Genomic DNA, 16,930 nt, shown 5'->3' with positions numbered 1-16,930 from the left:
TTGTATTAGTATACACTAATGCTATGGCAATAGCTGAAGTAACAATATACATTCTATGTAGCAATAACGTCATGTTACTATAAAATATGTATATTGTTACTGCATATTACAATAACATAGTAATATAAGTGTAGAAACATGTGCGTTGTTACTGTACAATTACAGTAACGTCATGATATAGATATAGTAACATCATGATCAAAGTGCAGTAATACGAGGTGTGACTGCATACTATTGCTTCAGTATAACTAATACATGTGGGATAGCTAAAATATTGTATTCCCAATCTTTAGAAAGCAATATATCATGTGTCTTATATTATTTTTAAAACCGTTTTCACTACCGTGCGTAAAAAAATATAATTTAAAATACTAGATCCGTCATGATATTGTTATTGTAGTTTATAAGGCATGTTACTATATTTTTACCTTTGTGTTACTGCACTTTTCAAATAGATAAGACTAGACAAAGGTGGGGTGTGGAGGAATGTCAAAAGATGGGTTTGACCGGCGGGGGAGGGTTTTGACCATGCTAGTTGAGAGGTTTTGGGCCCTTGAAAGGGGTGGGAGGTGGATTTGAGCCTCATGAGGGAAGGGATGCATAGAATAGCTTATTCTAAGTGAGTGCACATATTAGTTTTGCTATATATATATATTATGTTTCTTTAAGCAATGGGGTCTGCTTCACTCGAGATTTTTAATTTCTTGCTACCTCTGTCCTTAAATATTTGACGTCGTTGACCTTTTTATATACGTGACTATTCGTCTTATTCAAATTTTTTGTCAAATATGTAAAACTGTATATATACATAAAAGTATATTTAACAATAAATAGAATTATATAAAAATAATTAATAATTATGTAAATTTTTTGAATAAGACAAGTAGTTAAACGTGTATAAAAAATCAACGACGTGAAACAAACATTTAGTGATGGATGCAGCATAATCGATGTTCGAGAGAAGATCGTTTGGCCCATACGTTGCGCGTGGTCTTGACCAATGCCCTCTATCTGATCAGGAGGATGAAAGCATATAAATTTGCTTACTACGTACATGTGTGTTTTCATCTGATTATAGAAAAATATGTATCTGTACGCTAACTGTATTGCACTTGGATAGAAAATTGATTTGTGAAAGGCATATAGCATAGTGGTTGTAGTGACCTGAATAACACCTAAGGTCTTGGGTTCAAATCTTCATATGAGCATAAATTTCAGATTAATAATATTTAAGAGGCACTGGAACGGAACCGGTTATCTCTAACGGGCTCAGTGATGTGAAAAAAATATCTCAATCGGGCCTAGATTATGGCCCGACTCTCATCTCTGAGGGGCCACAATCTAAGCCCGTCACAGATGAGTATAATCAAAAAAAATAAATTTTCTTATCTGTGGACTCTCATCTTTGACGGGCAATAATTATGGCCCGTCACAGATGACTCTCATCTCTGACGGGCCTAGACTATGGCCCATCCCAAATGAGTATAATCCGAAAAAATAAATTTTATCATATATGTGCCTTTGGTCATCTCTGATGTGTATTTGGTGGTCACTGATTGCTTTCCCGGTAGGTCACTCATCTGACAGGCATTTTGTTAGCTTTTGCCCTCACTCATGTGCCTTCCCAGTAGGTCACCTATCTAGGAATTGCTCTAGGCTAAGCACGCTTAACCTCGTAGTTCTTTGAACATTGCCTCCGGGAAAGAAATTGTAATGGTACAAGTATCGTTTTAATCCTATTAACCCCTGGGCCAGGTGGTCACATCCTAACATCCCCAATTCATATACATTCATTCGCAAACACAACCATCAATATATTTAACACAACCACATTTATACAAATTTTACTCTGGTATTTTTGCTATATAACATTTTTTGAACAATTTGAATTCGAATTTAAAAATATGACAACTTCAAAAAAATATTTTCAAATAATAAATGATTTCAACTGAAAAAGTTATCAACAAAAAAGTCATATAACTCATCAATATCTATAACTTTTATTTTGTTTATTTTTCTATAGAATATTTTTTTTAAACAGTTTGAGTTTGAATTTAAAAATATGATAAATTCAAACGACATTTTGAAATACTAAATGATTTCAACTGAAAATGGTATCAACAACAAAGATGTATAACTCATCAATATCTATAACTTTTACTTTGAAATTTTTGCTATAAAACATTTTTTGAACAATTTGAATTCAAATTTAAAAACATGGCAACTTCAAATAATATTTTTGAATACTAAATGATTTCAACTGAAAAAGTCATCAACAACAAAGTTGTATAACTCATTAATATCTATAACTTTTATTTTGTTCATTTTCCTATACAACATGTTTTTGAATAGTTTGAATTTTAATTTGAAAATATGAACACTTCAAACAACATTTTGAAATATTAAATGATTTCAATTGAAAAAGTCATCAACAACAAAGATGTATAACTCATCAAGATCTATAACTTTTATTTCAGTCATTTCTTCATCCGATAAAGTGAGAGTAACATTGTTCACAAAATTCACATATTTCTCATCTGGTTTATAAACTATAACACAAATATGTCAATTTTATGAACAATGTTACTTGTCGGATGAAAAAAATGACAAACATAAAACTTATAGATCTTGATGAGTTATACAACTTTGTTGTTGATGACTTTTTTAGTTAAAGTTATTTAGGATTTGAAATGTTGTTTGAAGTTGTTATATTTTTAAATTCAAATTCAAACGGTTTTAAATAAAGTTATATAGAAAATAACCAAAATAAAAGTTATAGATCTTGCTAAGTTATAAAACTTCGTTGTTGATGACTTTTTTAGTTGAAATCATTTAGTAGTTGAAAATGTTGTTTTGAACTTGTTATATTTTTAAATTCGAATTCAAATTGTTCAAAAAGACGTTATATACAAAAATGACCAAAATAAAAGTTGTAAATCTTCGTAAGTTATACAACTTTGTTATTGATAATTTTTCCATTCAAAATCATTTAGTATTTAAAAATATAGTTTGAAGTTGTCATATTTAAAACTAGTCATCAGTGACGGATCATAATTTAGACCCGTCAGAGATAAGGGTTATCAGGCCCGTCAGAGATGAGAGTCATCCGTGGCGGGCCATAATTTAGGCTCGTCAGAGATGATGGTCATCAGGCACGTCAGAGATGAGAGTCATCCATGACGGGCCATAATCTAGGCCCGATTGAGATGAGTGTCATCTCTGATGGGCTTGATAGTTCGGCCCGATTGAGATAATTGAGACAATCTCAATCGGACATACATTTTGTGCCCGTCATAGATGAGTATCATGTCTGACGGACTCTAAACATATGCAACTGGATTCAGCTGTGTGACTACATCTACAACGGGCTCATTTTAGGCTTGATTGAGATGACTTCGTTCTGACGGTTCAATAGTCCAGACATACGATGGGCCGTCATAGATGAGGGGATCTGTACTAGTGAGGCTAAGTCTTTTACTTGGACTAAGTTCCTGAGTTATAAAAAATAAAAAATGGCTGCCTATACCCAGTTGGCTATAGAGGCCGGGTAAAAATGCCCTTCTCTAAAACAAAGGGAAATTGATTTGGTTTGACTAAGTAAGCTCATCAAAATATTACTTCTTTTGGGTTTATTTCATTGTTAACCAGACTGTGGCACACGTTTCAGCAACAAAAAGCTATATGTAAGATTGTTTTACCCCGGTGAATATCAAGAAAATATAGGACCAAAAGCATGGAATGTTGATTGTAAATATGTTCTGCAAACGGTCCATAGAAGATTAATACAACAAATTTTTCATGATAGTTTTTTTAAGGACCTCATCAGGTACCTACAAGCTAGCCATGCTTTATGTTTCGCATATAGTTTTCTAATAATGGAGACATTTTTCAATATTTAAGCATGTTGTGATGTGACAGTGTCTAGCTTGAGTTGTTTATTTGGCTAGTGTTTTTTGTCCAGAGGGTCTTCAGTTCAAGAATTAACAAAGTGCCTTTTTGTCCACAGAGTTATTGCAGACAGAATCATCACAGATAATCTTTCCGTAATGAAATAATCAATAGATAAAACAAAGGTTTTCCTCTACTAAAGCATAAACCTCGTTCACAGGAAATTTGGTTGTGGTGTCAAACTGCCTACATATATTCCATAAGAAAATTATCTTACCTGGATGGATTGGAAGAAACTGTGGTACAAGCCATAATTCTGGAATTATCGGATTATTTCCAGACCAATCATACAAGCCGATCACCTTCATTTGAACATATGAATAGATTCAATTAACTCTGCTTCATCAGTACATAAAATTGTACATAAAATAATCGGAACATTCAGTAACTCTGGGGTTCATACCAAACAATCCCTACAAGACATGTAATAGGGACCCCAATTTTGCTTCCACGATACTAAAGTGAAAACAAACAATATCCCAAAGCAGTATCTAGTAATTGAAACAATAAAATGCAATCTAATTAAACACCAGACGTAGGCTGCGTTCGGCATGCAAGGAACTAGTTACCCGGCGCGAAAAACGTAGTAATAGATTAAATTAGTACAGGATTAATTAATTATTAATTATTAAAAATATAAAATAAATTAATCTGACTTTTTAAAGCAACTTTTCTATAGAAAATTTTTGTAAAAAGTACACCGTAACAGTTTAGGAAACGTGTGTGAAAAACGAAGGAATATAGATAACTTAAAATAACACCGTAACAATTTTGCTTCCAAGATACTAAAGTGAAAACAAACAATATCCCAAAACAGTATCTAGTAATTCAAACAATAAAAGATGCAATCTAACCAACTAGACGTAGGCTGCGTTAGGCATGGAAGGAATAATGGGTAGTTACCTGGCACGGAAAACGTAGTAATAAATTAGTACATGATTAATTGATTATTAATTATAAAAGGTATAAAATAGATTAATCCAATTTTTAAAGAAACTTTTTTATAGAATTTTTTTAAAAAATATACCGTAACAATTTAGAAAACATGCGCGTAAAAAACGAAGGAATCTAGATAACTTACATGCCTTGCCGAACTGGGCCGTAATCTCATAAGCCATAGTTAAAATTAGTTAAAATAGTTTTTTATACATTTATTCAGATTTTATTATGTGTAGTGCAAAGATATATATTGCACTATATATTGCCACTTAATAGAAATATTATTTCCATAGCGTTAGAATTGAATTTATAATTGATGATTTAATGATAGTTGAAGAGAAAAAATATTTTATTAAATAAGGCCATAAATTTAGATGGAATATTATTCTATATCAGAGAACTGAGGACAGCATTTCTTTTCATGCACATCAGAAAATTAAAAACAGTATTGTAAATTTTTATATTGAATGGCATACCGAGAGCCATATCTTTCCCCACTGTGGCATTGCAGCTGCGGTCCCGTGAGATGTGATCCAAGCAACTCCTTTGGTCAATGCATCATTTTTCTTGTCCTCACCAAGAAGCCTTAGGGTGACATAGTTTAAGCACGATCCAAACATGGTGCTTTCTCCTATCACGTATGAGCTCCATCCACCATCTTCATTCTACATACATACATACATACATACATATATATATATATATATATATATATATATATATATATATATATATATATGGATTATGTTGCACAAAGAGTAACATTTTTCAATGCCAAAGAAAAATATAAGTGAAAATACACATAGTACGTAGTTACGACTAACTGTGACGTGCCTGATGGTTGTAGATATAACGACATATCTCACGCCTATGTTCTGACGACAGGACGGCATTGAGTGATTCAGTGACATATAGAGAAAATATCTGCAACAAAGGCATCATCCACATATGACTTGCACAGTTTTTCATCGCCATAGACTATGGAGATGAGCCACATAAAGGAGCGAAAACTAATTTGAGTCTATCTTCTGGCACTATTCAAGCATGAAACCTCTGAAATTATGATGTGCACACATACAAAGTGTCCATTTATTTCGTAAATCTCAAGACAGTGCTAGCTAGCTGTATCACATGATAGGCAATATTGCATGTTAGAAGGTATAATATCAAATGTAGTAGTTTTAGTATATAAATATTTCGTTCTGATGGGAAATTGTTGCTCAAAAGAAAAACACTCTTCATGGAAACTAGGTTAATCTGTTGTTCGATATTATTACTCCCCTTAAATTTCGGTGAATTATTGGATCATGTACTCCCTGTTTTTGCCAATAAAAAGAATACTATTTGGTAATACTCACTTGCCTCCGAAATAGTTGAAAAGATACAGACTTTCTTGCATTGCGAGATGATAATTTAGTAATGACATTTGTACCTACAACTGTGTATGTTGACTGTCTTAAAGATAACACAAATATCCAACTTGTCCGAAAAACTTTACAGTTTCTCCTAGCTAGCAATGTCCACAAATTCAGTCACTGGCACGGGATCCCTTATCTCTAACGGGCTAAAAGCCTCATTTGTATCGGGTAACGTCCTCGTCAGTTAGCAAAGGTCACTAATGTATGCTAACATCTTAATCGGGCACGGGATTGAGGAAAATAACATATATTGAGGAAATACATACCAAGATAGGAATATTGAACGAAATTCCACTGAAATCACAAGGCCAGTGTCCATCATGTGCTTGCAGAGAAGAATGTTGAGCAAGCGCTCGCCTCAATGATGCCAATATAGTCTCTTCTGTGACCTCATCACTGTCTACAAGCTTAGAGGCTCGAAGGTCCGGCTGAGGGCGGTTTTGTTTTGCAAACTACAATACAATAGATAGTAGTTCAATTACAGAATCTAATGGTAGAATCTCAGAGCGCATAATTAAAATTAATAAATATGTAAACAAAAGCTAGAACATATTTGTAAGTGACTTGTTGTGTAGGAAAAAAAAATGTTGTGAATGTTCTTGATAGTAATATCTGTGAGAGGGTGAGTCCAGTTGGAGCAAGGAGCCACACTAGTCATGAGGCCATTTTGGTCTTTCTCCTGCCCCTCCGCAAGTTGGACAAACAATGTATTCTTTTACAGTTTTGCAAACCCTGAACGATTTTCTTTCATTTTAGTTTAAACAAAATCTTAAGTAGTAATACCTATTAGAATCCATCATAACTTAATCATTTGTGTAAATTTATAGTTACTAATATATATATATATATATATAAAGTTAAATTTTAACTGTACAAGATACAGTTAAATTTTAACTATTTGAAGTACTTGCGGGGTGCCCCAAATAAATTGAGTTAAGTTTTGACTCTTTTCAGTTAAATTTTAACTTACTGAGACACAAAGTGAACGTGAGTTAATTTTTAACTAAATAACCAACACATTGTTAAATAAGTGGGCAGTCACTTTTGACTTAATTCTTAACTCAACACGCAACACTATACTACCTGAGCTAGTTATTTTTTAACTCATACTAAATATGACACAATGAGATTGGGTATAAGACATGCTTATTTGAGTGAGTTATTTTTTAACTCTATCACCCATCAAGTAACACTATGCTAATTTTTAACTTATCATCTACCGAGCCATGTAATTATTAATTTGGTGCCGATGTGGGCGTGTGTGTTAGTTATTTTTGTCGTGATCATCAGCAAGTTATTTTATATCTCAACAAGTACAATATTACAATAACTAGGTCATTTTCCTAGGTAGCAATCTCAGCAGACATTTTGAATAATAATTAAAATTTAACTGCACATCAAACGACTACAAATAAACCAATAAATGAACACATTCCTTTCATGTTGTCATTAGTTAATTTTTAACTCCGTAAACTATGAGGTCATCAGTTAATTTTTAACTCCTCAACCAGTAAACGCACACATTCCTTTCACGTTGTCATCAGTTAAATTTTAACTCAACAGTGTACTACAGTAGACACCCCTACGCATATATAAGTTATTTCTAAACTCAAACACTCGTATATGTCGGTTATTTTTTAACTCCACTAACTTTGTTGGAGGTGGTGGTGGTGGTGGTGGGAGGGGGTGGGCAGGGTGGTTGGTTGATTGTTGTGTGACGCGCTACATTGTTTCGTAGCACGCATCGTCTCTAATCAGTTTGGAGTTTTGATCTTATCTTTTTCACCATTTAATAATGTGAAATAATTAATATCGAGTTGTACTTGGTGGGTTTGGAGTCTCGGTTATAATGTTGTTACGATTTATAAATTAATAATTCTAGATATTATAATTAGCGGATATCTAAGCTTACATCATTTGATGTCCCAACTATAGCTTTCACACGATGTAACAATTCCAATATTCATGGGAAAGATAATCATGTTAGTTTCAACAAAATCTTAAGTACTAATACCTATTAGAATCCATCATAACTTAATCATTTGTGTAAATTTGTAGTTACTAAAATATATATATATATATATATATATATAGCAAAACTAATATGTGCACCCCCTTAAAATAAGTTATTCTATGTCCCCTCCCCTCACAAGGCCCAAACCCACCTCACACCCCCTTCCAAGGCCCAAAAGCTCTCTCCTGGCCTGGTCAAACCTTCCTCCCCACCCCACCTTTGTCAAGTCATGTCTATCTAAAAAGTGTAGTAACACGAAGGAAAAAATACTGTAACATGCCTTATAAAATACAGTAACAATACCATGACGGATCTAGTTTTTTAACCACTGTAGTGAAAACGGTTTTAAAAAATAATATAAGACATATGAGATATTGCTTTCTAAAGATTAGGAATACAATATTTTAGCTCTCCGATATGTATTAATTGTATTATATTAGTAGTGTGCAGGTTACTACACTTTGATCATAATGTTACTATATTTGTATCATGACGTTACTGCAAATGTGCAGTAACAATGCACATGTTACTGCACTTATATCACTATGTTACTACAATTATGTCATTACAATACACATACTTTACAGTAACATGATGGTATAGTGGTACTGTAGCTATTGCCATAGCATTAGTGTGTACTAATACAAATCCTATAGATATTTCTTAAGATTTTAAACGTTAAACAACTTTATCTCTCACCTCATATATTATTTTTTAAAAATATTTGTACCACATTGTTAAAAAAATACTTCAAAAAAGTAGATCCCTCATGGGTATGTTTCGACGTTGTTACGGCGAATTAGTTGTCATGTTACTGTATTTTTGCCTTTGTGTTACTGCAGAATCCTGTGAGACGAGGGGTGAGCTTAGATAAGCATGAGGGGAAGCCCATAAGGGGTTGACCCACGGGTGAAACTCTTTAACCAACCTTTAATTGAGATGGAGATGATTTTTAGGTCTATGAAAAGTGGTGGGAGATGGGATGGGCCTTGGGAGGCCTTTAAAGGGAGCAGGTATAGAATAGCTTATACCAAGGGGGTGCACGTATTAGTCTTGCTATATAAATATATATATATATATATCTAATATATATATATATATATCTAATATATATATATATATTAATTTGAAATTAATAATTTCAAGTTGTACTTGGTGGGTTTGGAGTCTCAGTTATAATGTTGTTATGATTTATAAATTAATAATTCTAGATATTATAATTAGCGGATATCCGAGCTTACTGTTGACGCTGAAAATAACAATCAACGGTCACACACGTAGGCTGAGAACCAATCTTAGACCACTCCAGTGCAGGACCTAATTCTTAGAAATACTGGGCGTACCAGTCAGTTTGATCCTGTAACTGACAAGATATAGCATGGAAAAGAGTTAACCCTGAAATCACTATCGGCCAGGTAGCCGATACCATCCCAGGACCATAGTCGATAAACTAGACAATCGGCTTTACAGAAATTTCATGATAGCAAATGTAAATATGCCCAATCGGCTGAGTTAGAGGCATGATAAATGCTGAACGGATCAACCAACCTATTAATCTTAAAAGATCGGACCGAACCGAGACAGTCTTAAGATCAATCGGCCGATCGGACCACTACAGGACTTATCGCATGCGAAATCGATAGCCAATACGAGACTGGATATGAAATTTAATATGTCGGGATGCTATACTAATTACCAGCATAAAACAGTAACAACAAACAACATGCATACTCTTACCAGACCTAGAAGATCGAACCTAATCGAGACAGTACAAATCTAGGCACAATTATACATAATATCAACTAAACATTATAATATGTGGATAACAAGATGGCAAACCACCGTAATTCACCAATTGGTTCATCAAACCCGGCCGATCGGACATGCTTCTATGGGCAGATCATACCAAACATACATAGATCAGACCTAACCGAGACAGTATGTAATTTAGCATGATATAACTATAGAAACACGAAGATCGATGAGACTAACAAACCAATCAATGGATTACTTAAGATAATGCTGGCTAGAACTCCAGCAATAAGCCCTCGCAAGTCCCCGATCTAATCTGATGACAAAACCCCGTTGAACCAGATTGATCGAACTAAACTGAAGAACCGGGTTAACTAGAATCATGCTAACAAATCAGACAGAAGAACTTGAGAGGCCTTGATCGAGAACTACTACTACTTCAAGCCCAAACAGATCAAAGCAATAATAGAACTCAACCTGCCGATCAACCAGGTAGGGGATCGGAGTTAACCCAGACAGTCCGGTCCTAGTTGATCGACGGGTGTTGACGAACTAGAACTTATGTTGTGAAGCTGACAAACCTCGCGCCGAAAGCTCAAGCAAGCCGAAGATTTGAGGCGATGCGCCAAGTTAGATTGATCTGGAGATAATTTACAAGAACCCTAGGCACACATATTTATAGCCCCGGGTATTAACTAATCTATCCGGATAAGAATCCGGTACTAACTAACTTACATTGTTCGGACTCTAATTAATACAAGAATCCTAATCAAATTATAAAACAAAGCCTAATTAATCTACACGGATTCACAACTAATATCAAATCCATCTCTAAACCTCGGGCTCAATCGGATCCCTCTATCGGCTCCAGCCTTACAACATCCAGTTTCCTGCCCCCAGCCGATTCGCTTTCTTTTAGCCGATTCGGTTTTTAGCTGTGTTTCAACTCGTAACGTCGATTTGCCAAAATCTGGCGTTAACACTTACATCATTTGATGTCACTACTAGAGATTGGATTTTTCTGTGCGGTTAAAATACATTTTTCTGTGCGGAGGTCCCGCCCGTCTGCATCCAAGGGTTTGCAAAAATTCAATATTTTCTCGTACGGGTAGCCCAATCGCACGGGATAATGGATTATCGCATTTTTCTAGCATGTGCTATCTCTTGCGTTCGGCCTAGCACATGCTAGCCGTTTCACATATCACCCTAAGTCGCAAGTTTCACGTCACAACTTTCGTATATAGGAAATACAATATCTTATAATTTGAAAAAAATTAACATCTCGCACATCAAAAGAGATGAATATTTTTAAATATCACATCTCACAATTTGCCCAGATACCAAACAGCACATCTCACAATTTTCACACATATCAAATAGGTAGATGTGGTCGGTGCCGGTAGCGGCTTGGTCGAGGCCGGCGACGCTGAGGGGGAGGAGGTCGGTGGCTTGGGTAGGGGGAGGGCGGCGGCTTGGGGGAGGAGGCCGGCTGCGTCGTGGAACCCGACACCGATGGGGAGGAGGCTGGTGGCATCTTAGTGGAGGAGATCGGCAGCGGATGCATTGTGGACGCTAGCAGCAGTCGTGGAGGAGGCCAACGACGGCGGCTTGGTGGAGGCCAGCGTCTTGGGGGAGGAGGTGTCGTGGAGCCTGACATTGAGGGGGAGGCGGTCGGTGGTAACGAGGGGGAGAAGGAGAGGCTGCTTCGGGTGGAGGATAAGTCACGGCGGCGGATCTAGGCGTCGGCACGTCGGTGAGGGCGAGGAGGAGAGGAGGCACCGATGATGAGGGCGAGGAGGAAAGGTGGCAGTTGGGCTGCAATTTATATAGGTTTGCATCATTGCGTACGGACGTATTGAAACGACCGCACATGAAGATACATTTTCTCGTGCGGTCAACTGAACCCAACTATGTGGGATAATCATTTTCCCATGAGATCGTCTTAACCCAACCGCATGAGATAACGTGATTATCCCGTGCGGTTGGGTTAAGACGACAGCACGGAAAGATGTATCTTTCAGCGCGGGTAACGGCCCGACGCCGGTCTGCCGATTTTTTCAGACGGCGCCACTTACGGTCTGCCAAGAAATAATAGGGCCTGGCGTCAAAAACATCATTCTGTAATAGTGTGCCCCAAATATGGCTGTCACACGATGTAACAATTCCAATATTCATGGGAAAGATAATAGAACCAAGGTCTTGAGCACTACGTTGAACATACGCCCCCCGATTTCACAAAAAAAAAGAAAAAGATACGCCGCCCAATATTGATGAGCTCGACCAACCAAGCTCGTCTACCACTTGTGCGGTCACCAAACACCTCCATCCACAGTGCGGACCACCAAGCGCATTGCCCCATCCATGGCTACTGCCAACCTCTCCAGGCCACGTTCGTTTGGAGTACCAGTAAGGTAACTTACTTGACGTGGAAAACGTTGTGAAAAACGTAGTAGTAAATTGATATGTAATTAATAAATTAATACTTATTAAAAAGATATAAAATAGATTAATATAATTTTTTAAAACAACTTTTCTATAGAAAATTTTTACAAAAAATACACCGTTAGTAGTTTGTAAAGCGTGCACGTAGAAAACGAGGGTGTTAACTTAACTTAGGGGTGGTGGCGAATGAGGGTGTTCGGTTAACTTAGTCGGTCTAGTTGCCAATGAAAGCCCGAGTGCGAGCTAGTTGGCACTACTACATAATTAATACTCTCTCTATTCTAAAAGAGTTTTTTTTTCTTGTATGTAGCGTTTGATTATTTAGGAAATTTATAAACAAAAAATTAGTCAACATAAAAAAATTAATAAGACGACGAGTCAAACATTGTATCCAAAAATAAAAAATAATTTATTTTAGAACAGAAGGAGTAGATCAGGTGGACAAAAACTGGCACCAATAAGGGTTTCCCACCCACTCACCCACATGTCCAGGTTATGTTCTTTTTACCCAGATTATTCCTCGGATTTCCAATGCATACTTTCCGAACAACTAAATTGTATACTTTTGTAAAAAAAATCTATATAAAAGTTGATCATCTCACATTTTAAACTATATTTTTAACTTTGTAATAGTTAATTTTCTTATATGTACCATAAAATAGATTAAAAATAAAATATTTCGTCTTTATCTAACAGAGATCACAACCATAGTATAACCAAGAATCAGTACTGAATAAGGTAGGAACTTAGGAATAAGGTCGAACATATATTGGATTTTACGGTGTAAGTAACAGCTGTACAACGTAGGAATAAGGTTCACGTAGGTAAGCTAAGATCGGCAAATAATAGTCAAAGTGCTTATACATATGTGCTAAAACGTGAAGTGTTGTACACTCACAGTAGTAGTTGGACTGTTGGCGTCATATGAAATAACTTAATAACATGGGAAAACACTCTACTAGACATGAACGTACATTACAAACACTCAGATAGGTGCACCCATTTAACACACCCCAATAACTCTACCTCGCATGTATGAGCACAAACAAATCTCAACAATTGGTTGTTAATGTTATTTTTTAAATAGAAACTGCATCTGAGTCTTTCCTAAATTTAATCAGGCATGGGTGAAATTAAGGAAAATAAATCTTGCACCATTCAATCTATTATCGATGGTGTTTCAAATTTTAATTGCTAAATTTATAACCCGTGGTATTCGAATAAATATATTTCAAATATATGAGTTTTTCAAAATCTCTACTATAATTTTAAAACACAAGTCATTTATTTCGGCATGATCAATAAATTTGAGTTGCAATCAAATTTAAAATTTTAACATTCTAGTATCAAATTTCATGATTGTTTTTAAACATAATTCGGAAAGAACGAGGATAAAATTTTCTTTGTAAATAAATTTATACATTTTATAATTTAAATTTGAAAATACAATATATGATGTCTTGTTAATACTTGACATACATATCTAAATGATGTTTTAATGACATGTAAAATATTTCCTTGTGTTGAGATCTTACCAGCGATGAGGTAAGACAACCGTCAACCATTGTATAAAGGCATAATGAATGGTCCAAAATAAATTTGTGGTGCACTAAAATTAAAAGTCCGTATTACTCCCTTCAACTAGATAAATTTTGGGACAGAGGATGCTCATATCATGGCTCCATGATGTGATTATACTCCCTTCCATGTTGTTCTTCTAGATTTAGCCAATGTCTGGGCAAAAGGCTTATGACATTGGGGGCGGCTAGAGGCCATGAAAAGTGACATGAGTGGGGATACGAGCGAGCGAGATCATATCGGTGGCCACTAAGGCTGACTGGGCTAGTAGATGGTCCTGGAGTTGGTAGCGAGTCTTCGCACAATTATATATTGCCCTTCTGTGCTGGTGACTGTTCTTCCCCAACCAGTGATTATGCATGCATAACTTGATTGCTATGTCCTGTTTTAATCCCCAAACATATATAATTATACCCCGCTATCTATACTAACTAAGGGCATATTTGGCACTGTTTTGTTCTCTAGTTTTTCCTACTCTACTCCGCTAGCTAGCTTCACCTAGCAGTAGTTCTGCTAAGAAGTTTATGGAGCAAACAGTTCTGTATGACATGCACAATAACTCTAGCTCCAGCAATAAAAGATTTATCTGACAAAGCAAATGATAGACGAGCCGCGTGAAGTCTCACCCACAAGCCAAGCCGGCCGCCTCCCCACTGTTGTTGTCCCGGCTTCTACAAGGTTCATAGGGGGTGTACTCCCGCGACTGTGAGGTGGAGGAGGGGGAGGGGATGGCAGCAGTAGCGGAGCATTTGATGATGGAATTCAGACGATCGAGGAAGCCATGGGTGCTTACAATCATTATACTATATATCTGTTTTTCTGTTATTTTATATTCCTAGATTACCTTACAAGTTAATCCATGGACGTTTATTAGGTTGGAAATACATCCACAGTCCTAAAATGTTCCGTCACTTTCGGATTCAAATTTCGTCCAAAATGACTCGTCACTCCAAAGTATTATTTACCTTATTAACCAACTTCTGTTTAAATATCTCGCTGTCCTACTGCTAATTAACTACCCTTCCATAGATGTACTCATGCCGTCTCACTTGTCTCCAATGCCCGTACGTGTCGACTAAGTGTGCGCTGCTTATCATGCTCGCGCGTATGCACGCAATATATAGTTTTTTTTTATTAGACCTTGTTTTTTTTAAATATACAAGTATTTTTTGAATAGAGGCCATACCATAGATAATTTTGTGATTCCAAGGTAAACAATACTCGGTCTGCATTACAAGCTAAACATCACTTGCGATCATATTCTTTTTTGTTTTCTTAATAGTCTGTAAATCGTCCATACTCAATACAAGCGCACAAGAACCATCCTTAATTTATCATATGCATATAATTATATATACAAATTATATATAGACTAATTAAATATCACCAAAACTATAGGTACTTTGTCATATTTATCAGAAAATTAAAAATGTAACAAAGTTGGATAAGTGAATTACTAATGTAGTGGATAAGCTATGTACTCACTCCGTTTCATAATAGCTCTCAGTTATTTTTTCTTTCAAAAATTAGGTGGGAGTTGGTGGTGGGGTAGGTGACAAATTCACCACTCACCACCACCACTACTCATGTTTATAGTAGTATCGATATTTATATTTATTATTTGTCCATATTTTTATACTATATTTTCAATAAATAAAAATTAAGAGCATATGAATTTCTTTTTAAAGACGAATATAATGGCACTACATGCGTGTAGCATAAAACACATGTATTATTAGCTTAATTATTTATAAAACACCTCCAAATGTTGATTTTGCCTAAAACAAGGATTTATAAGAGCGTGGGAGTTTGGGTGAACCTTATTAAAACTGTAAGGGGGAAACCCAAACGTCTAGTGAGAAATACATTTTGTAGTTCCCTGATAGAAACCACGTACTAAATTGCTAGTTGGGGAGAGTGGGTGTAGTTTTGCGAAATTTGCACAACATTATCCAACGCTCGAGGTGCTACCACTAACTACCTTTTTTCATCGAGGGAGGACATCTATAGTTGCAGCAAAATGTATTAACCGTCACAATGATATTGAATAACTATATATGTATATATATCAATCACCTTCACTAACACGTACTCTATTTTTTGGTGCGAAGAGAATAAACATCTGATTAAATAGACCCGTCGCATGCATGTTAGTAACAAGTATATGCGGTAACTAAAAGATCATATATAAAAAAATAGTATTAATATCATACTAATGATATTTTTTTTTCAATAGAATTGGATTGCAATATGCTATTACGATAGAAATAAATTTCCCTAAGTAGAAGTAGATGGAGATATACCTGCAACCTCATAAGGAGGTCCTCCGCCTCCCTCTTCTGGAAGCGGCGTTCGGTGAACTCGCGGCGCAGCCTCTCCACGTGGGCACGCTCCGCCGGTGTACCGGCTTCGGGGTCAAACTCCCACACTGCCCTGCCCACGAAGCCGTTCACAGAGCGCAGCCCCGCCGCCGTGCTTCCCTCTCCAACCTTGAGCCTCCACATCGATTTCGGCCTTGCCCGCCTGAAAACGAGCTACTAGCTAGCTAGGCGTGGGATGACTGTGCATATGCTTGCGGCTGCTAGCATTGTTTTCGGACTGTGCATGTGTATATATACGCTACAAAATATGCGTCCCTAGCTATTGGCCCGCTTCCTACAACTTAGAGATTATTTAGAACTTGTGATTTTTATATGTGTCTAGAATTAATTACTAATATCTATAAAAATTCAGCGAAAACCAAACTATCTTGTAACCTTATAAACAGGATTGACTGTTTAACTTTTTCATAATAATACAGGATATCGATATGGTTGTTGACGTCAAAATGTGAACGTTG

At 36.0% G+C, this 16,930-nt stretch overlaps 1 protein-coding gene across 1 annotated transcript in view; it reads right to left on the bottom strand.

Annotated features, from left to right (window-relative positions):
• Positions 1-16,595, bottom strand: part of LOC102703694 (achilleol B synthase-like) — a 43,963-nt gene extending 27,368 nt beyond the window's left edge. Inside the window, exons 1-5 of the mRNA XM_006656911.1 lie at positions 16,395-16,595; positions 6,572-6,757; positions 5,722-5,811; positions 5,364-5,552; positions 4,166-4,250 (exon numbers count right to left, since the gene is read on the bottom strand). Of these exons, the coding sequence (XP_006656974.1) occupies positions 4,166-4,250; positions 5,364-5,552; positions 5,722-5,811; positions 6,572-6,757; positions 16,395-16,595 (751 nt within the window). The remainder of the gene's footprint in view (positions 1-4,165; positions 4,251-5,363; positions 5,553-5,721; positions 5,812-6,571; positions 6,758-16,394) is intronic.
• Positions 16,596-16,930: the final 335 nt, after the last annotated feature.

Source organism: Oryza brachyantha, chromosome 6 (genome assembly GCF_000231095.2).
Source record: "Oryza brachyantha chromosome 6, ObraRS2, whole genome shotgun sequence".
Taxonomy (NCBI): Eukaryota; Viridiplantae; Streptophyta; class Magnoliopsida; order Poales; family Poaceae; genus Oryza; species Oryza brachyantha.
Note: the sequence above shows the minus strand (reverse complement) of the source record. Positions and strands in the feature narration are given on the sequence as shown.